This window comes from Erythrolamprus reginae, chromosome Z (genome assembly GCF_031021105.1).
Source record: "Erythrolamprus reginae isolate rEryReg1 chromosome Z, rEryReg1.hap1, whole genome shotgun sequence".
NCBI classification, from domain to species: domain Eukaryota; kingdom Metazoa; phylum Chordata; class Lepidosauria; order Squamata; family Dipsadidae; genus Erythrolamprus; species Erythrolamprus reginae.
Genome location: NC_091963.1, coordinates 63,551,124 through 63,574,183, shown reverse-complemented (window position 1 = coordinate 63,574,183; position 23,060 = coordinate 63,551,124). Strand labels below are relative to the sequence as shown.

The following is a 23,060-nucleotide window of genomic DNA, read 5'->3' as shown; positions in this document are numbered from 1 at the left end:
AATATGACATCAGTCTGCTTAACATGAAATGAGTTAAGATAAAAAGCACGCAAGGAAATGCAAAGAGGAGAAAGAGGAAGTAGTGTAGGAAGAGAAGAGGGAGTGGAGGGAAGTAGGAAAGGAGAGAGAAGGTAAAAGGATGGGAGAAGGTGTGACCAACGCCGCAGTGCCACTGAGTTTCCCCTTGCTCTATAAGGAAACTCCAATATCTGCATCATTTGCAGACTTGTTTCATTCAGAAAAAGAGTGAAAAAGAGTACCTGCCGGTGAGATGGGCTGGGCTGGCAAACCTCCCCAGGGAGCCAGCTCAGCCTCCTCGGCCGGCAGTGATGGAGTGACCTTAAATGTCATCCTAACTGTGGTGGTCACTTCAAAAAGATTGAACTGAGATTGGAGTAATCTGGGAAGGAAAAACTAAAGCCAGTTGCTGGAGAGGTGAAGAAACTAAAGTGGGTGAGTGATATTGCCAAAAGAAAAGGTAAAAGAAGCATTTTAATTTTTTAAGGGGAACAAAAGGACCAGAAATTAAGGAGCGGCTGCTTAGCATGTAGAAACAAGGGAATAACAAAATTAAAGGAATCTACAACTAAAGTCCAATCACTTAAGATTTGGGATTATGTTTTTAAACAAAGACTTTAAAAGATTTAAGACTTGGAGGAGTCATAAGAAATTTGGATGATATAATTTGGAGGAAATAATTTGAAAATCAGACTTGATTTAAAGAAAAAAATGGAAAATTAAACAGAAAAGGCAGAGCTGAGAGGTTGGAACAGAAGATACCATCTGGTGGTCAGAGGAATTACTGCAATGGTTGAATATTTTTATGGACTTGCCCAGCTGCTGACCTTTAACCAGCTATAGGCTACTGCCCGCACAGGCGGGAACGAAGTGAAAATTGAGCTCCACCCCAGAGCACCTAATTTGCACTGGTGTAGTGAAAATTGAGCTCCACCCCAGAGCACCTAATTTGCACTGAAAAATGTTGAAAGAAAATGCATAAGCCACACCCACAGTGTGGTAGTAAAAAGTTTGGTAGCCTTTCACTGCCTTTAACTACCAAAACGAAAACCTACAAATTATAAAAAGGCTGTGGAATACAACTTTGTTAGCAGCTGGACTGATTATGAAGACTTAGTGATTTGTGACTTTTAGATATGGAAGTAAGTGATTATTAAGGACTTCTCTGAATAAAATTTGAAATTGCCTAAATTTTGCCTAAATTTAAAATCTTTTTTCTTGTTTTCTGGATCTGAGATCTGTGATTTTAAAATCATGGAGGAAATTGATTATTTCCTCCATGATTTTAAAATCACAGATCTCAGATCTGTAGAAGGATGGAGATATTCATAATCTCAGAAGATCTTTTGGAATTAAAGTACATCTGAAAGGAAAGAATGAAGCACCTGTAAAAGATAATAGAAGAAGAAAAGAAGACTGATGGAAATTATGAAAAAAGGGAAAGAATATTGATAATGAAATATTAATTAATGACTATATTGATGACTATAATGAAACTCATAATGATTCCCTTGGGGAGTGTGGGGAAACAGAAGTTTACAGAAAATAAATTTAAGAAAGAGAAAAAGAGTGTGGGAAGAGACAATTATTTCAGGTAAAAGTAAAAGAAAGAAAGGGAAGAAGTTATGAAGTGGGGATGGAGAAAATATGTAGAAATTATTGAGAAATTAAAAGAAAATGGATGAGGAGTGTTAGAATGCCATAGAAATGTTTTCTTTCTCTTCTCTTTTTGCTATTTGTATTTACCTTTATTATAAACAATGTTCCCTCTAATTTCTTTTCAGTGTAGGCAGCACATTTTCATGCCTGAGCACCTGATTTTTTTTTCACATATGTCACCCAAGACAACTTGTTGCATAATTATTTGGGGCTCAGAACTGGGACAGAATAAGGTCCCTTCGTACTATAAAGGAATATTATTTATATAGTAGAACTGAGTTTAAAAATTAAAATAAAAGTTAGCAATAAATGCAGTCTTTCCTTAAAGATACATATAATGAGGTCTGAATCTAGAATCATAGTAAGAGTCTTCAGAAGCACTGGAAGTATACTATATATAAGAGGTACAGATACTCCTTGAGTTACGAATGTAATGGAGCCTGTCTATTCCATTTGTAACCCAAGGATTCATAGGCATGAATCTCAAACCTTGAACACGATCACTCCCTCCTTTCACCCACAGATTCGTTAATCGAATACATAGCTCATTAAGTGCACATGAGGTATCTTGGGGTGAGGAAGGTGGGGGGAGGGGAGAACGAGTGATGGAACATGTCACCTGCTTCAGACCATCCAAGACCTCCCCTGATCCACAGATACTTCATTCTCCCTTTCCCCACAATTGCTTCCCCTCATCCTGCTGCGCTGAGTGACTTACTTTTGAAATCTGTCTCCTCTCCAGTCTGTTTCTTTGCCTGCTTCCTCCTTTCGCCTCAGCCAGAGGGGGATGGGACTTTTTGCCTCCGCCAGTTGGATGAAGCTCTTTCTTCCGCAGCAGCTGATCGGCCGCTGCACTATTTCCCTCGCCCAAAGGCCCCTTCATCCAACTGGCGGAGGCAAAATGTCCTAAACCCACCAGAGGTGGGGGAGGGTCAGTGGACACAACACCGAGGAAGGGCAGAGGATTCCCACACACTGCCCTTGCCTGCATCCCCCTCTGAAGGGCATGGGGAGGGTAGGTGGAGAATGAGCAGCCCGAGCTAGTGAGGGAGTGAGGGAGGCGACAGTGGGAGACAGAACCAAAGCGGCAGTGACAGGGATGGACTAGATGTGCCCATCTACTGCTCAAACTCTGCACTTATGGGCTTGCTGTACCCGACTGGCCTCACTGTCTCCTCATAGGCAGGAGCATGTTTCAAAATGCTGCCAGAGGCAGCCCAGAGGATCCAAGCCAGTCCTGCAGGGTGTGTGCACACCTGCTCTTGCTCGCTCTCCTGGACAGGAGTCACTCTTTCTGGGGCAGGCACTGTTTTGGCACAGAGAGAGAGAGAGAGAGAGAGAGAGTGAGAGAGCGAGCGAGAGAGCAAGCAAGCAAGAGGTGGGTACACACACGCTTCTGGCAGTGTTTTTAAACCCTTTGCTGCCTGTGAGGAGGTGGCGGGGCAGGGATCGATGCTTGCTCTTCTTCGTTGCAGACAGGAACACCTTTCAAATTGCCATAAGCAGAACCCAGAGGAGCCGAGCTACTCCCATGGTGGGTGTGCGCATCCATCTCTTGCTTGCTCTCTTTCTCGCTCTCCTGGCCAGAAGCCGCTCTTTCTGCAGTGGGCACTCTTTTGACTGGGAGAGAGAGCGAGAGAGAGAGAGCAAGTGAGAAATGGTATGTGCACACTTCTGGCAACATTTTGAAATGTGCTCCTGCTTGCAAGTTTCAAATTTCCATAGGCAGAGCCAGAGGAGTCAAGCTAGTCCCATGGGATGTGTGCACACTGCCTCTCACTTATTCTCACACTTGCTCTTCTGGCCCAAAGAGTGCATGCCGCAAAAAGAGTGGCTCCCAGCATGTCCCCTCCCCTTTCCCCAGAAAGTAGTTGCGGGGCCCTTATTTTGGGGGTGGGAGCTTATTTTAGTTCTTGCATTTAAAAGGTTAATTGGCCTAATTATGGGGACATGTCTTATTTTTTGGGAAACAAGATATTATCCAGCTACCTTCATTGTTCACAAGAAATTCATGTGAAACTTAATCCTATTTCCACCCAGAGACAATACCAATAGTTTACTCTGTTACATACTACTCCGCTACTCTTGTGTCACCCCCAAATGGGTACTCCAAAACAAAAAAACCAACCTTTCTTCTTTTTAGGGATGTTTTGGAGGAAGTTAGTCATTTTATATAATTATGAAGCCTTAGATTCATCCTAATCTAGCTAGAGACAGTGGCTAGATGTCATATAATTCCAGAGGAGGTCCTATAGTTGCTTCAGAGATAGCTTGCAACTATACCCAAAGCTAAGCTAATTGCATTCAGAATGATAGAAGAGCAGGGGATAGATTATACGCCCTGTTGTCCTGGGCAGCGCCTGGAGAGGCTTCTTGAAAGAGCACGGGGGTGGGGGGGCTGCTGGCATCTATTAAAAGTGCTGAAGACCCTGAGAGCACCAAGGTGCCCAGACAGCAATGGGTGAGAGCAGCTGTTGTCCTGGGCAACACCCAGAGAAGCTTCTTGAAAGAACATGGTGGGGGGAGGCTGCTGGTGTCTATTAAAAGCGCCGAAGACCTTGAGAGCATCGAGGCGCCCAGGCAGCAATGGGTGAAATCCAGGCCAATCGGTGGTTAGGCTGGTCAGCTTCGGGGGGATTTTTATGACTTTGGAAAGCTGGAAATATTTGAAGATCTTCAGTATGCCAGAACCTTCTTTCCCCTTGGGGTTGTTAAGACTCTTATGATGTAGAAACCTAACGGATTTTGGATTTGGACATCTAATTCCCTTTGTTGCGGTGACAGTGGACAATAGTCAGGGAAGCAACAGCAGGAGACAGCCTTCTTATCTAGTCTGGGCAACATTTCTCTTTTAGGCCATTAATTTTGACATGAACTATAAAGAATCCCTGCAGAGGACCATTTTAAGTACACTATTTCCCTGGTACAATAGATCGGGAAATAAGCACCAACATCTTTTACTTATTATGTGTCCTCCTATGTTTGCTTTCATCATCCTGAGGGCGATTGCAGCTGCTTTATTAATTCATATTTATTGCAATATAGTCTTTTTAGGGTCGTGGTTTATAATTTTATAATTAGGGGTTTATATTGTTTTTTTAATATTGTTTTTTAGGTAAATTTTATTACTATTTTACACTATGGGGTAGAGTGTGATTGATTGTGTGTATGTAGTATGACAGTGAGTGTGATTGTGAGGGCATACTATTTATTGGTCAATATAAATTCTTGTTTCTAACTTTATTAAAGGGGGATCAATTTTAAGGGGGATCATTTTTAAGACGAATGAGTGAATATGATTGGATAGAGAGGGTGTCTGGGATGTATGAGATAAATGGAAGGACCAGCTGGCCTGATAGGCTGGAGGCAGGAGGAGTGAGGGAGCCTAACTCTGGGGTGGTAGAGGGTTGGAATATTCCAATTATGCTGGGAAGGTTTGCAAATGAGGAAATGCAGGAGGACCAAGTGAGGGGGGATGATAAGGAAGTCAGTGGAGAAAGGAGTGACAGAGCTCCGGCAATGAGAAATTATTGCATTTTTCACACTATAAGACACACTTCTCTCTCCGACCCCCCCGACCCCCAAAGTGGATGGAAGTATCCATGAATTTTATAGAGCAAATATTACGGCAGGGAAGGAAGTATGGCAGTGGTGTTAGCTGTCGCCTTCTGTCACTGCTAGGGAACACTGGAGCTTTCACTGCAGATCAGCTGATTGGTGGTTGGATCGGCTTGCCAGAGTGCCACCGATTATCTGTTCTAGGCAGAGAGGATTGCCACCATCGACTGTTGCCACTGAAGTGGAGAAGCAAATGGTGGTGAATGGCGGCAAGTGGCAATAGGCTATGGCAAATGGTGGCAATTCCTGCTGCTTAGAACAGCTGATCAGTGGTATTCCAGCATTCCCTGACAGTGGTGGCAGCTCAGCTCAGTCAACCAGTGTAGGTGCAACAGAGGGAAGCTCTGACGAGCCACGTGCTAGGTCTACAGTAATATGCTGAAATGGATCAGGCTGTTTGCTGCAAGGATCCTAGCCAGATGAATACTAGATGGATGCTGGGAGGCAGAGGCAGAGGTAGATTTCCCCCCTCCTTTCAGTGATGGGCTACCAAAATTTTTATTACCACACTGTGGGCATGGCTTATGCATTTTGTTTCAACATCTTTCAGTGCACATTGGGTGCTCTGGGGTGGAGCTCCATTTTCACTACCCCACTGCATTCCCCCCGCCCATCCGGGCACTAGCCCACCCCTGATTATCTACTATATAAAGCGTATGTACACACACACGCACAGCTCTTCTAAAATTATACACATTCAATCTCATTTACTGTGATAAGAAAAACATACTCAGAGCCCAGAAGGGAAAAAAAGGAAAAAAAACATTGAAAATTTGGCTACCAGTACTGCGTACCTGACTGTAAAGCTAATGGTTGTCTAGTGAGTCTTATAATGCAAAAAATATGATACCTCCCCCTGATCCCCAAGCATGAAGAAAGGAGAGAAAGTGGGATCAATACAGGGCAACCAGATGACTTGGGAGGAGACTACCCTACTCCTCTGCACAAGACTCACTCCCCTCTACACCGGGTAAGCTCCTTGAGGTTTTGCGGCCAAGCTGGCTGAGTTGGCTGTGAGGACAACCTTTAACAGAATAACAGGAGCTTATTTGCTGTGTTTGTGTTGAATACGGATTGGCATGACGGTTGACAGAAAGATGGTGGTGGTGAGAAAATTCTAACACAGGAGAGTGAGAGCGGCTGGCAGCTAATCCATTATGGTAAGGAGGCATTGACAGTGGTGAAAAGGATTGCCCATGTGTAGGTCTGGGAAGACAAAGGTATTTCAGTTACGAATGCAGACTCTGCCAGGCAAACAAGTGGAGTGGAGTGGGAGCACTCAATACAGGTGGTGATGGTGAACATGTTCCAGATTATTGAACTAAACTATGCTACCATTAGTTGCTAGAAAGTGAGAGTGACTAGCAACGGAGATGGGGTGGTGACACTGGCAGATATTTTTTCTGTTCTAACCATTTATACCAGTTTCCCCATGTGCTATAGAAATCAGATTCATCTTTTTCTTGAAGTTCGAGGGTCATTTTTGTCATCTCTGCACATTCCATGGTTTTAATTATTAAAGATAAGGTTGATGGGGCAATTTGTTTCTACCATGTTTGTGCGTAGAGCAATCTGGCAGCTGTGTGATATGTAAGATCAGATATATTTCTCTTTTGGCGAATTTCTGTCTTGCAGTGCCTAATAAACATAGTTCAGGCTTTAATTTAATTGTTGGTGAAATTATTGTTCAAGACATTTTTTGACTCTTTTCCAATAGTTTTTTTGACTGGGCATGTCCACCATAGGTGGTAGTATGTTCCTATTTCCCTCTTGCATTTCCAGCAGGTTGGTGATATTGTTGGGTACATTTTGTTCAGTTGTGCTAGGGGGAGATACCAACGGTAAAACATTTTATACATATTTACCTTGTATGGTGTGGCTAGTGTTAATTTACAATTTATATTCCAGATCCTTCCCCATTTTGCTAAGTTTATGATATATCCAAAATTCTGGGCCCAGGCTATCATAGTTTCTTTCACCTCCTCCTCAGCTGTTTCTCGGCCGAGGTGGATTTACTTATATATAATTCGGCAGAGTCCCTGGTAACGGCCTGGAATATGGCCCCAAGACAGGTCTAGACCAGATTGCACCTTTGCGACCTCTCTGTGTCAGTAGACCCAGGAGATCTCCTTGGTTCACCAAGGAACTCAGCAGGATAAAACACCAGAATAGACATCTAGAGGAGCATTGGAGGGACAGTAAATCTGGATCTGACTGAGCACTATTAAGTTCTTACATTAAGACTTACTTAGTAGCGCTCAAGGCTGCAAATTGCACATATAATTCCACCCTGATTGCATCAGTAGAATCTCACCCAACCACCGTGTTTAGGGTGACTGGTTCTCTTCTTCATATAAGGGGGTTTGAGGAACCCTTGCATGGCACTGCTGAGGATTTTAATGAGTTTTTCGTAGATACAGTCGCTCAGATCTGGACAGACTTGAACTCCGACTGGAATGCAGTGTCGACTGATAATGAGTCAGTTGAGGTGACAGGGACTTGTCTTAGTCCTGTTGTGGGGGAGGAGTTTGACTTGGTGACACCTGATGAAGTAGACAAGGCCATGGTAGCTGTGAGTGCCGCCACCTGTTTATTTGGCCCATGTCCCTCCTGGCTAGTTTTGGCCAGCAGGGAGGTGACATGAGGCTAGATCCAGGTGGTTGTCAATGCTTCTCTGGAGGAGGGGTCCTTTCTGGCTCCATTAAAAGAGGCAATTGTGTGCCCTCTCCTCAGGAAGTCTTCCCTGGATCTGGCTATTTTGAACAACTATTGTCCTGTGTCCAACCTTCCCTTTTTAGAGAAGGCTGTTGAGAGAGTGTTGTTGTTGCTATTGTATTAAAATTCAGTTTCAGCCCTGTTTGGCATTCAATACAAGATTGTAAATCAGCAGTTCAGGGATGCCATGAACTGAGAAAACCCAGATATGCATGTGCTTATTTAATTTTAATCACATGAAATATGTGACTTTGGGAGGAATGTATGATCTGCCCTGTCAGTTACTCACTTTCTTTAAACCATAGAGTTACTAAGTCAATTTTATGTTGCCAGTAAAAATTCTTGAAATAACTGATAGAGAAATTTCCTTCCAGAATCTTCTATGATCAACTTATGATCATTTGTTCAGCAGTAGTTATGATGATGTTGTCCAAAGTTCCAAGTATTGCAGGGCCCACACAGTCATTAGCCATATATGTAATAATGGATGTCTATATTATTGACTTTAAAATGTTTTTAAAATCACCCTCATCACATATTTTTATTTATTATTATGTTTTAGGTTCTTCACAATAAACTTATAATGGAGATGGAGCATCCAACAGTAGGGACGATTACTGTTCCAGGTTGGCACATTTTCTTAAGATTGATATTATTCACACACACACACACACAAAACATTTTGCATGTGCTTCAATGAGATTATGTGGCTGCATTTGTACAATATATTAAACTGTGAATTAATTGGTGATATATTAGATTTATAAAGATATAATTAGCATAGTAAGTGAATGAAGCTGCCAGGTTTTTATTATATAGGATTAACGAGTCAGTCAAGGTGATTGGGGCATGTACTTGTCCACCTGTCTGGGAAGAGTTTGATCTGGTGACACCTGATGAAATGGACAAGGCCATTGGAGCTGTGAGTTCCGCCACCTGTTTACTGGATCTGTGTCCCTCCTGGCTGGTCTCGGCCAGCAGGGAGGTGACACGGAGCTGGGTCCAGGAGATTGTCAACGTTTCTTTGGGGAGGGGGTCCTTCCTGGATCCCTACAAGGAGGCACTTGTGCACCCCCTCCTCAAGAAGCCTTCCCTGGACCCAGCCATTCTCAACAACTATCACCCAGTCTCAAACCTTCCCTTTATGGCGCTCCAGCTCCAGCGGTCCTTGGAAGAAGCCGATTATCTAGGCCCTCAGCAGTCAGGATTCAGGCCCGACTACAGCATGGAAACTGCTTTGGTCACGCTGATGGATGATCTCTGGCGGGCCCGGGACAGGGATTTATCCTCTGTCCTGGTACTTCTTGACCTCTCAGCGGCTTTCGATACCATCGACCATGGTATCCTTCTGCGCCGGCTGGAGGGGTTGGGAGTGGGAGGCACTGTTCTCCAGTGGTTCTCCTCCTACCTCTCCGGTCAGTCGCAGTTGGTGTTAGTGGGGGGTCAGAGGTCGACCTCTAGGTTACTCCCTTGTGGGGTGCCTCGGGTCGGTCCTCTCCCCCCTTCTATTTAATATCTACAAGAAACCGATGGGTGAGATCATCCAAGGGCATGGGGTGAGGTATCATCAGTATATAGATGATACCCAGCTTTACATCTCCACCCCTTGTCCAGTCAGCGAAGCAGTGGAAGCGATGTACCGGTGCCTGGAGGCTGTTGGGGTCTGGATGGGTGTCAACAGACTCAAACTCAACCCTGATAAGACGGAGTGGCTGTGGGTTTTGCCTCCCAAGGACAGCTCCATCTGTCCATCCATTACCCTAGGGGGGGGGAATCACTAACCCCCTTAGAGAGGGTCCGCAACTTGGGCGTCCTCCTCGATTCACAGCTCACATTAGAGAACCATCTTTCAGCTGTGGCGAGGGGGGCGTTTGCCCAGGTTTGCCTGGTGCACCAGTTGTGGCCCTATTTGGACTGGGAGTCACTGCTCACTCATGCCCTCATCACCTCGAGGCTCGACTACTGTAATGCTCTCTACATGGGGCTACCTTTGAAAAGTGTTCGGAAACTTCAGATCGTGCAGAATGCAGCTGCGAGACCTATCCATGTTACACCAACACTCCGCAGTCTGCATTGGTTGCCGATCAGTTTCCGGTCACAATTCAAAGTGTTGGCTATGACCTATAAAGCCCTTCATGGCACCGGACCAGAATATCTCCGGGACCGCCTTCTGCCTCACGAATCCCAGCGACCAGTTAGGTCTCACAGAATTGGCCTTCTCCGGGTCCCGTCAACTAAACAATGTCGTTTGGCAGGACCCAGGGGAGGAGCATTCTCTGTGCTGGCCCCGCCCCTTTGGAACCAACTCCCCCCAAATATCAGAGTTGCCCCCACCCTCCTTGCCTTTTGTAAGCTCCTTAAAACCCACCTCTGTCGTCAGGCATGGGGGAATTGAGACTTTCCTTCCCCCTAGGCTTATATAATGTATGCATGGTATGTCAGTATGTATGATTGGTTTCTTAAATTGGGGTTTTTAAAATTAACTTAAATATTAGATTTGTTTACATTGTATTATTATTGCTGTTAGCCGCCCCGAGTCTACGGAGAGGGGTGGCACACAAATCTGATAAATAAATAAATAAACAAACAAACAAACAAACAAATAAATAAATAAATAAAATCTCCTGCCAAAAACATTGTGCCCTCCATAAAGTTATCCAAGTTCCTCTTTGTATTTATTATAAATTGTTTTGTTTTCGCTGTCGGGGCATAAATTGCTGCCAGTGTCAACTTCTTTTGATTCATTTTCCCTTTAAGAAACAACATCTCCCTTCTCTATCTTTCTGAACTCCAACCTCTTCTTCAAATAAAACCCTCTGATGAGTAAGAATCACCATACCTCTACTATTTTGCGTTCCTCGAGATTCATATACCCATTTCCAATTTCTATCATTAATCAATTTATCCCTTCCTCCCCGTCTTTTATGTGTTTCGGTCAAAATTATAATATCCACCTTATTTTGCTTAGCCATCCTCAATATCCTGTAACGTTTCAAATCTGATCCCAAACCATTCACATTTAAAACCATTATATTACACTCACTCATAATATGCAAGAATAATCCTTCCCCCTCTTGTTTTGCTCTTGGTTTAATTATTTTCCCCTTCCTTACCCCAGTCACCCCCCCAAAGTGCCTCCCCTTGTGCTCCCCCCACCAGAAGGGGGGAGGACAAGAAAAAACCCTTTTCCAGTCATGAGGCACTTCTCCTGATTGCGTTCCCACACTGCTGTGCTCCACTTTCAACCACTTTTAAATATAATTAGAGATTAAAATTCCCCTCCAACCCTCCCTTATCCATTTGAATAATACTTTCTTTTACTTTTTAAACTTCTTTTACCTTTTTCCCTTCTCCCCCCAACAACAATAAAAGTTAACACTGAATTCCAGAAACATCTCTGAGGGGGGGGGGGGCAACAAAATCAGTTTGAACTCTTCATTTCTTCGCTTTCTTCTCACGCTTGGCTCTTGTTTTTCTCTGCTCCGTTGTGATGGCCTCCACCTGCCCCATTAACTCATTCAGCTGTTCCTCCCTTTGCCTTCCCTCCTCGTCTGGGGTGCTGTGACCACTGAAACAATCTTCTCCTTCTCCTTCTCCTTCTGCTCCTTTTGGCTCTCCAACTACTCCGCTCTCCCCTCCTGCTCCCTGTGCTTCGTTTTCTTCAAACCCAATACCCAGTTGATTCAATAGTGCCTTTCCCTCCTCCAGTGATCGTGCTCTAAACATCTTATTTTCTTGGAATACCAAGATGGCAGCTGGAAAACCCCAGGTAAACTTTTTTCCACTTTGATATAGACAGCTTGAAATTGGGTGTAAGACAGCTCTCGCTCTCAAAGTTTCCCAAGAGAGATCTCTAAGAACTCTTATCTTGTTTCCATCTTGCTTAAGGCCGGCACAGCTTTTCAAATACTTGTAGATAATTTCAGCTTTTTTCCCACTGGCCAAGGCCATAACAATGTCTCTTTGCCCCTCCGGTTTCTACGTGGAACGCCCCAATGGACACATAAAATGTCCTCAGAACCAACCTGGGTACCCTGCGCTTTCATCCAACCAAGGATTGCTTCAGTTAATTTTGAACCTGAAGCAAAATCTGGTCTAAAACCACACAGACGTAAATTTCTTCTGCTTTGGCGGTCTTCCAAATTAGCAATTCTGTAATTCAATTGTTTAGAAATCTCATCCTGACTGATAGCTTGATGTTCTAATTCCTGAATTTTTTCAGCTGCCACATCTGCCCCTTTCTTAACAGTTTTAATGTCTGAGGAAAGATTTCCCAATGCAGATTCCACTCTCAAGAATCTCTGTTCAAAGCCTGTAACAATTTGTAGCAGCTGATCATCTTCTGCAACAGTTTACACTCAATTTATGGACTCAAAGTAAGAGAACCCTTTTCCAACAATGACCACAGCACAATCGACTTTTGCTTCAATATACTTCCTCAAATAAACAACCCCAAGAAAAAGACAACCAATTTCAACTTTTCTTTTGCTATAGGAAGTTTTTTTAAAATAATTGTTTTAAAAACATAACCAAAGACATATATACATATATACACTTACACATTTACAAAATACAAAAAAAGAAAAAAAAGAAATACAAACCAAAACAAAAAAATGAAACATAAAATATAAAAAAGTAATAATAATAATAATAATAATTATTATTATTATTATTATATAATTAATTACTTAAGTAAATACAATAAACAATATTAAACAATAAAAACAATAAACCAATTTCAACTTTGAAAAGGCCAACTAGAAAAACATAGAATTTTATCTCTCATCTCTTGATTGGACCACAGTATTCTCCTGCTGTATCACTGTAGATGACTATTACAATATATTTTTGCTCGAAATCCAAAGAGTCATAAAATTATATGTACCTCTAATATTCACCAAAACCAAGAAAAATAAATTACCCATGAAAATAAGAAAGCTACAATCCAAAAAAAAGATTACTCTGGCGTAAAAATAAAACAGGCCATGTTGCAAACTTTAAAAACCGCTATAAAAATCTATGTCATCAAATAAAGACTGAATGTACCAACTATCACATTAATCAAGAAGAAAACCTCCTCCATACAAAATCCACTTGTGCCTTCTATAACTTTGAAAACAATAAACTCAAAGACTCTAGATCCATCCCAACCCTTAAAGGACCTAATGATAAAGAGTATAACAATGAAATAACTAAAGCCAACCTCTTTAACACCTTCTTCAGCTCTGTCTTTGTTAACAGCAACGGCTCATGCCCAGCATTTCCTAATTGCAACTCAACTAACTTCAATGATCTAACACAAATTGAATTTACAGAGGAAAATGTTAAAAAATCATTACACAACCTAAAACCTTCCCTTTCTATCGGACCAGACAGACTATGCACATACTTCTTTAAAAAGCTCTCTTCAACCCTGGCTGAACCCCTAAGCATAATTTTCAAGATATCTTCTACAACTAGCTCCCTACCTAAACTCTGGTCTCTAGTCACAGTCATCCCTATCTTCAAAAAAGGTGATCCAAGCAACATTGAAAACTACAGACCAATCTCCCTGACTTGTGTCACTTGCAAAGTCATGGAATCCATCATAAACCAATCCATTATACTTCATCTTGAAACTAATAATCTACTTTCCAACAAACAATTCAGTTTCAGGAAAAAATTATCCTGCAACCTGCAACTCTTACACTGTAAAAACATATCCGATTTGTGGATGGATGCCATTCTCCAGATATAGTTATCCAACACCCTCCCCACATCCAAGGTGTGCCAAGTGGCCTCTTGCTCGATAGAGGGGTTTTCATAGAACATAGGCAGAACTATTTCCTGTGCCCTATAGAAAAGGGAGATTACTTTTGGGATGAAGGTCGGGTCTACTCGCAAGATCACCCTGTCAGCATGGAAGATGCAGAGATCTCCTCCTAATAGATAACACCGCTAGTTCAGAAATTCTGCGAGCTGACATGATCACCATAAAAAGGCTGTCTTGATTGTTTAGTGTGTAAGGGAGGCAGGTTCTACTGGTCCAAAGGGTTCCTATGAGAGGGAGTTTAAGATTAAGCATAGGTCCCAAGTTGGGTACCTATGGATTACGGGGTGGGGGGGATAACTTTGATGCCTCTTTAAAGAATTTCTGATCAGGTCATGTGTGCTAGGGAGTCTAGCCACCTGCAGGATAGGACTGTAGAGAGAGCAGCTTCCTGGTGCCAGAGGGGGTTGACTGACAGCCCTAATGCTAGCCCCTGTCACAAGAACTGAAATATGTTAACTATGGATAGGTCCAGCAGGAAAACCCTGCCTGAGTGCAGCAGTGACAGAACGCCCTCCAAGTGGATGAGTATATCTGCTCTGTGGATGGCCTTCTGGAAGCTAACTTTATATGGATGATGTCCTTTGGTACCTGGCGATGTCTCAAGGTAAGAAGCTCAAGCGCCAAGTGGTCAGTTGTAACTAACCAGGATCTGGATGATAGACTGACTCCTGTGAGATTGATCACTCTGTCATTGGGATTTTTCAGGGTGGAGCTATGGACAGGGACATCAAATCTGCAAACCACACTCTCCTGGGCCAATGAGGTGCTAACAATACTAACTCTGCCTGCTCCTGTACCACCCTCTTGATTACCTTGGAAGAGGGTGTCCATCCCTTTCATGCCCTGTGTGTGAAATCTGGTCACAAACCTGGGTAAACAGGTAGGCCAAACCAAGATACCACATGCTGAAACATGTTTGGGTGGAGAGTCCATTGCACCTGGTCGACGCTGTGTGGCTGAACCAGTCCACCTTGACATTGCTCACCTGTGATATGTGATCCCTGTGAGGGACACTATATTTCTCTCCACCCAGAGACCTAGTGCCATGACTTCTGATATCAGCTGTCTGGACATGGTCCCTCCCCCTGTCTGTTGATGTGTGCTTTGGTAGTCACATTGCCCATCAAGATCAGCATGTGTCAGCCCCACATGTGGCGCTCAAAGTGTTTGAGAGCCAACGTGACAGCTCGGAACTCCAGCAGGTTGATGCTGCATGCCTCCTCCTCCAGTGACCATGTGCCCTGGGCCACCCTTGTTCCCATGTGGGCTGCCAACCCAGGGTATTTGCATCTTTGGTCACATGCCATCACTCGGTGAATCCTCTGGGTTGACACAGGAGTTCATGAACACCATGACAGCCATGGACCTGACTCAAGTAGTTCAGGGTCCAACTCATCAGGGGAGGCATGCACCAGACATGATATTTCTCTCAGAGCAATTGAGTAATGATCTGAGACTAAGGGGCTTAGATGTTTTGCCTTTGTCATGGTCAGTCCATTTTCTACTATGGCTTGAATTTCGGGCTCCAACCCTCCCCCGCAGGGAGGTGGAACTGACTAGGTGGTTCCACCCCAGACGCCTGATGGACCCAGAGGGCTTTCAGAGGGCACTTGGGGTTTTACCAGATTCACTTGTTCATAGTTCAGCAGAGTCTCTTGCTGTGGCCTGGAACAAGACTGCGACTGAGGCTTTTGACCAGATTGCGCCGTTGCGACCTCTCTGCGGCACTACATTCCAGAGCGCTCCTTGGTTCACCAAGGAACTCTGGGTGTTGAAATGCCAGAAGAGATGTCTGGAGAAACGATGGAGGGAAAACAAGTCTGAGTCTGATCGAACATATTAAGACTTACAAAGTGGCGCTCATGGCGGCAAGATGCACGTATCATGCTACCTTGATTGCACCAGTAGAATCCTGCCCAGCCGCTCTATTCAGGGTGACCCGCTCCCTTCTCAATCAGAGGGGAGTAGGAGAACTCTTGCAGAGCAGTGCCGAGGATTTTAACTCGTTTTTCGCTGATAAAGTTGCTCAGATTCGGATGGACTGATTGGATAGCAGTGTCGATTGACAACGAGTCAGTTGAGATGATTGGGGCCCATCTTTGTCCATCTGTCTGGGAGGAGTTTGACCTGGTGATACCTGATGAAGTGAACAAGGCCACTGGAGCTGTGAGTTCTGCCACCTGTTTGCTGGATCCATGTCCCTCTTGGCTGCTTTCAGCCAGTAGAGAGGTGATACGGAGCTGGGTCCAGGAAATTGTCAACACCTCTATGAGGGGGGGGTTCTTTCCGGCTCCCTACAAGGAGGCACTCGTGCGCCCCCTCCTCAAGAAGCCTTCCCTGGACCCAGCCATACTCAACAACTATTGTCCAGTCTCCAACCTTCCCTTTATTGGGAAGGTTGTTAGAAGGAGATGTCGCTCCAGCCCAAGTAGTCCTTGGAAGAAGCTGATTATCTAGGCCCTCAACAGTCAGGATTCAGGCCCGGCTACAGCATGGAAGCTGCTTTGGTCGTGCTGATGGATGATCTCTGGCGGGCCCGGGACTGGGGTTTATCCCTGTCCTGGTGCTTCTTGACCTCTCAACGGCTTTCGATACCATCGACCATAGTATCCTTCTGCGCCAGCTGGAGAGGTTGGGAGTGGGAGGTACTGTTCTTCAGTGGTTGTCCTCCTACCTCTCTTGCCAGTTGCAGTCAGTGTTACTGGGAGGTCAGAGGACAACCTCTAGGTCTCTCCCTTGTTGGGTGCCTCAGGGGTTGGTCCTCTCCCCCCTGCTATTTAATATCTACATGAAACCGCTGGGCGAGATCATCCAAGGGCATGGGGTGAGGTATCATCAGTATGCTGGTGATACCCAGCTTTACATCTCCACCCCATGTCCATTCAGCGAAGCAGAGGAAGTGATGGACATTTGGTCCATTCCGATGGTTTTCAAATGTCCACTGAGATCCTTTGGCACTCGCCCAGCGTGCCAAGTACCACTGGGATCACTTTCACTGGCTTATGCAAGAGTCGTTGCAGCTCGATTTTTAGATCTTCGTATTTTACTAATTTCTCCTCAATTCTGCTGTCCCCTGGGATTGCGATGTCGATGATCCATACTTTCTTTTTCTCCACAATCAGGATGTATGGTGTGTTATGCTTCAGAATTCAGTCAGTCGGAAGTCGAAAGTCCCACAGTAGTTTTTCTTGCTCATTTACTTGCTCATTTTCGACCACTTTTTCGGGCTCATGATCCCATCAGTTCTTTGCCACTGGTAAATGGTAGTTCCAGCACAAGTTCCAGTGGATCATCTGTGCCACAGCATCATGTCTATGCTTGTAGTCAGTCTGTGCGATCATTTTGCAGCAGCTGAGTATGTGATCAATTGTTTCACCTATTTCTTTACAGAGTCTGCACTTTGGATCGTCTGTTGATTTTTCAATTCTGGCTTTGACAGCATTTGTTCTAATGGCCTGTTCTTGTGCCGCCGGTATTAGTTCTTCTGTCTCCTTTTTTGAGTATTCCACTTGTAAGCCATGACCAGGTCTTTTCTTTATCCACTTTGCCTTCAATCTTCTCCAAGAACAGGCCATGCAATGCTTTGTTCTGCCAACTATCCATACAACATTGAGTTAGTTTTTCTGTACTGGTCCTTAGTTTGCTTTACCTTGAGAAGCTTCCTATTGTTGACTTCCATCAACGCTGACTCTTTGCTCTCCTTCACACAGTCAGCTAATGCATGCTTCTCTTCTTCCACTGTCTGCTTGCAAAAGTCATCTGCCGCCTATTTGCCTTGGTAAATACAGCCTGTCAACGTCACTGCGGGGGTGTAGTGCATGATGGATCATCATCAATTTTCTGGTTTTCCTGTCCAAGTTGTCCAGTTCTGCTTGAGTCCAGTTCACTATGCCAGCTGTGTATCTAATGACAGGTATGGCCCAAGTATTTTTAGGCTTGATAGTGTTGCCACCATTCAGTTTGCTCTTCAAAATTTTTCTGGTCCTCTGAATGTACTCTTTGCTGATTACAGTTTTCACATGACCATGCTTGATATTATCCAGTTGCAAGATGCCCAAGTATCTGTAGGCTTCTGGCTGGTGGCACTTGATGGTTTGACCATTTGGCATTTCAATGCTCTCACTTTCAGTGATTTTCCCCCTTTTCAGTGCCACTGTGGCACATTTATCCAAGCCAAACTCCATGCTGATGTCATTGGTGAAGATTCACACAGTGTTGGTTAGTGACTGTACCTCAGTTTCTGATTTTCCGTACAACTTCAGGTCATCCATATACAGCAGGTGTGAAATTTTTGGTGAATTCCTAGCAGTTTGGTAGCCTAGGTTTGTTTTCTGTAGGATGAGTGACAGCGGGATTATAGCGATGATGAATAGCAATGGGGACAAAGAGTCCCCCTGGAAGATGCGCCTTCTGATGTTGATCAGTCCATAGCTTTCATTGCCAACAAAAAGCTCAGTCTTCCAATATTTCATTCCCTTTTGTATGTTTTCATTGACTCCAATGACTTCCAGGTATTTATTGTTGTTGTTGTTGTTGTTGTTGTTGTTGTTGTTATTATTATTATTATTATTATTATTATTATTATTATTATTATTATATCAGCTATTTATGTGGAACCGTATCAAAGGCTTTGCTGAAGTCCAGATAGGCAATATCCATGGCACCCCTTCATCCAACACCTTTGTGACATAGTCAAAGAAATCAATGAGATTATTCTGATATGATTTGCCTTCAGTAAAGTCATGCTGATTTGGGTCCAATAAGTTATTGTTTTTTAGGTGCTGATTTATCCTATTTTTGAGTAGAGTCTCCATCATTTTAACTATAACTGATGTCAAGCTAACTGGCCTGTAGTTACCAACTTATTCTCTACTGCCCTTCTTGTGGATAGGCACAACACTGGCCATTCTCCAATCCTCAGGAACATCTCCTGTTAACAGGGTTTGGTTAAACAAATCAGTCAGGGGGGTAGCAATGACAAATCTGAGTTCTTTAAGAACTCTGGGATGGATGCCATCTGGACCCATTGCCTTATTTATCTTTAATTGTTCAAGTTCTTCTAAGACATCAGCTTCTAAGATCACTAGAGCTGAATCCGTACAGCTGGAAGCAATGCAATGTCCATCTATAGTATTATATTGTAAGGTGTCTTTTGAGAAAACTGAACAGAAGTAGCTATTGAAATGGTCAGCGATCTCCTTATTCCCATCAATGCATGTATTATTCCCGCCCCTAAGCTTTGTGATGCTGCAGTTTTTCTTCTTCCTATCACTAATATATCTGAAAAAGGTTTTATCCCCCTTCTTCACATATTTGGCAATTTCTTCCTCTTTTGAGGATTTAACAGCATATATTATCTGTTTCGCCTCCTTCTGTCTTATTTTATACACCTCTCTGTCAGCTATACTTCCAGACTCTTTATACCTCCTATAGGCAGTCTTTTTTCATTGAGTATAGCCCTTACATCATTGCTAAACCATAGCGGTTTCTTCTTCCTTTTACCTTTAGTTATTTGCCTTACATACAGTCCAGTGGCTTTTAAGATGGCTTTTTTTAATACAGTCCACTGGATGCTTGCTCCTGCCATTTTATCCCTCCCCTTTAATTAATTATTTAAATATTCCCCCATTGCATTAAAATTTGTTTTTCTGAAATCCAATACTTGCAGTATAGGATTGCTCACAATCAGTTTTTACATCAAACCACAAACATAGATGGTCACTGTAACCTAAATTTTCTCCCACCTTAATCTCTGAAACCAATTCCCATTCGTAAAAACTAAATCTAGAATATTCTCCCCTCGGTGTCTTAACCAGCTGTGCCAGAGCTGCTCCTATAAAGGCCTCTACTATATTCTTACTTTTGCATGTAAGGTCACTGGGGATATTCCAGTCAACATCAGGCATGTTGAAATCACCCATAACCACAATATCTCCCTTTACTGTCATTTAGGTAATTTCATCCACCATCTTGTTGTCATATTCCTCAGATTGCCCTGCAGGCCTATAGATCACCCCAATTCTAATGACAGAACCTTCTTTATTTTCCATGCAAACCCACAGAGTCTCCAGATCTTTACATGTATTTTGAATTAGTGTTGTTTTTAGACTTTCCTTAACATAAATGGCTACTCCATCTCCCCTTCTCTCTATTCTATCCTTCCTATACAGTGTATATCCTGGTATGGATATTTCCCATTCATTAGAATCCTTAAACCGTGTCTCAGTTATGGCAACCAGATCCAAATTATCTCTAGATATTATGGCCATTAACTCACAGAGCTTGTTGCCCAAGCTTTGAGCATTCGTGCACATTAGCCAAAGAATATTATTTTCATTATTAGTTTGCCCCTTATCATCAGCAACTACATCTATTTTATTTGCAGCTCCTTTTTCATAAGCTTCCAGAAACTGATTTATCCTCATTGGTTGGGGACAGAAATCATCCACATCAGTTACATCTCTGTCCCCTTTACCTAGTTTAAATGCCTGTCCAAAAAAGTTCTGAACTCCTCACCGAGCACCTGGGTACCTCTGTATGATGGATGCAAACCATCCCTCTTAAACAACTCCCTATTAGACCACCTACTGACATCATGACTTACATAACCAAAACCTTCACCTTTACACCACTGCCTTAATCACACATTAAATTCTCTGATACAAGTTGTTTTATCCTCCTGACCACAAACCGGTAACACCTCTGAGAAAGTCACTGAATCAGTTATTTTGCCCAGCTCCACGCTTAGACATTGGAAATCTCTTTTTACCACATTAACATTTCACTGGGACAAATCATTTGTGCCAAGATGCACCACCACATCAATGTTATTATCTTTACTCACAGCCTTGACAATATTTGTAATCTGCCTCCTGTCCCTGCTGGCAGTGGCCCCTGGCAGACACCTCATCAGCTTCACTACATTCTTGCTCTTTCTGAAATCAACCCCTCTAACAGTCAAGTCACCCACAAGAAAATGTGTCTTCTTTTTATTTCTACTAACTGGACTTGATGGTTTGGTGACACTATGCACCTCACTTACAACAACTTTCCCTTGGAACATCCCCTCTTTCTCCGCCTGAGGGGCCTCGCTAATATCTACAACATCCTTACCATTTAAATCCGCAAGAACATTACAGTGATCTCTCGATTAGCGCGGGGGTTACGTTCCAAGACCTCCCGCGCTAACCGATTTCCGCGTTATACTGGATGCGGAAGTAAAAAACCTTCTGCGCATGTGCGCCATTTTTTTTCATGGCCGCACATGCGCAGAAGGTGGAGTTTGCGTGTGGGCGGCGGGGAAGACCAAGGGGAGGTTCCTTCAGCCGCCCAACAGCTGATCTGCTCCGCAGCGCGGAAGCAGCGAGGAGCCGAAGATGGGGTAAAGGCAAAGGGGAAACCCCATCTTCGGCTCCTCGCTGCTGCCGCGCTGCGGAGCGGATCAGGTGTTGGGCGGCTGAAGGAACCTTCCCTTGGTCTTCCCGCTTGCCGCTTGCCAGTCCACACACGCCCCCCTGGATGAGCCGGCCACAGGGGCGAGGGGTGGGGATGAAGGGGCAGGACTTCCCGGGCGGAAGGCATGCTCGGCTCTGCCGCTCCAGCCCCTTTCGGCCGAGCAGCCAGGGAAGTCGAGCCAGGCGTGGCGGCGGCCTGCGCCGATGTTCCCCGCTGCGACGGAAGGCAGTCGCTTGGCTAGGGAGGCTCGGCCGAAAGCGGCTGGAGCGGCAGAGCCGAGCACGCCTTCCGCCCGGGAAGTCCTGCCCCTTCATCCCCACCCCTCGCCCCTGTGGTCGGCGGGAATGAAAGGGCAGGACTCCCTGGGTGGAAGGCGTGCTCGGTCTGCCGCTCCAGCCGCTTTCGGCCGAGCCTCCCTAGCCAAGCGACTGCCTTCCGTCGCAGCGGGGAACATCGGCGCAGGAGGCAGGATTGGACCGGGCGACCGGAGAAGCAGCGCTGCCGCCGCCACGCCTGGCTCGACTTCCCTGGCTGCTTGGCCGGGGAGGCTCGGCCGAAAGCGGCTGGAGCGGCAGAGCCGAGCACGCCTTCCACCCAGCGATTGTTCCGCTGCCGCCAGCATGGCCTGGCTGGCAGCGGAAAATATAACGGAGCCCACGGGGGATTCGCCTTCCTCCCACCCGCAGCCGAGACTGATTGTGGGCTCCTTCGCAACCTCGGAGAGCTTCCGGGGCATGAAAGCTCACGAAAACCAGGAAGCTCTCCGAGGTTGCGAAGGAGCCCACGATCAGTCGGCTGCCGGCGGGAGGAATGCGAATGCCACGGGGCTGGGCTCGGCTCCCCCCTCGGCTCCCCCCCTTACCAGCCCCGCCGCGGAAGGCTCCATTCTGTTCCCTGCCGGCCCGATTGAGCGGCCGGCGGTCTCCATTCAGGGAACAGAATAAAAAAAAAAATTTTTTTTTTAAAATTTTTTTAAAAAAAATTTTTTTTTTTAAATATTTAAATATTTTATTTTTTAAATAATATTTTTTGAAAAACCGCGTTGCAGCGTTTCGCGCTAATCGAGAACGCGCAAGTCGAGGGACCACTGTATAGGGATTTGATACAGAGAGACCAAAATTGCTATGTTTTTGCTCCCCTGCACGTAATGTTCCTGAACCAACAGTTGTCCACACAGCCCTCCTCCTCGGGGGGCACTGTGGAAGTGGAGGCTGCACACATGGCTGCATTACAGCATATGGCTGCAACAATTTTTCCACTACTGACTGCAAGCTACAAACTAAGGACTGCAGTCTAGATATCTTACCATATAAACTAGATGTCCTTATGCAAAGAGGGCAGCACACCAAGTTCCACAAGGTACTATGGAACACAACAGCCAAACAAGTGTTACACTGCACCAAGCCAGACATCTTAACAATTTATTGAAATACAGGTACTTATTTCATTTATATTATTATTATGAAGTGTTTATTTTTATTTCTATATATACTAATACTTTGTATTGTTACTTTTTCAGTTTTTATTTTGGATCCATTCGTGACATTTGTGCCATAATTCTTTAGTTTCTTTATATTTTATTCTCTTGATTGAGTTTGTCATTTCGTCCATCTCTGCACACCTATATATTTTATCAATAATTAAACTTTCCAATGGAGTCTGTTCATTTTTCCACATTTGTGCCAGTGAAATTCTGACTGCGATGATTATGTGTGTCATAAGAAAAAACATTTGCTTGGAGTAATATATTTTCCAAATTCTTAAGAACATACCTTCTGGTGTA

At 44.3% G+C, this 23,060-nt stretch overlaps 1 protein-coding gene across 2 annotated transcripts in view; it reads left to right on the top strand.

Annotated features, from left to right (window-relative positions):
- SUGCT (succinyl-CoA:glutarate-CoA transferase) overlaps positions 1–23,060 on the top strand; it is a 417,742-nt gene that overhangs the window by 352,500 nt on the left and 42,182 nt on the right. For both annotated transcript variants that reach the window (XM_070727742.1, XM_070727743.1), the window contains one exon: positions 8,573–8,636. In XM_070727742.1, coding sequence (XP_070583843.1) covers positions 8,573–8,636 — 64 coding nt within the window. The remainder of the gene's footprint in view (positions 1–8,572; positions 8,637–23,060) is intronic.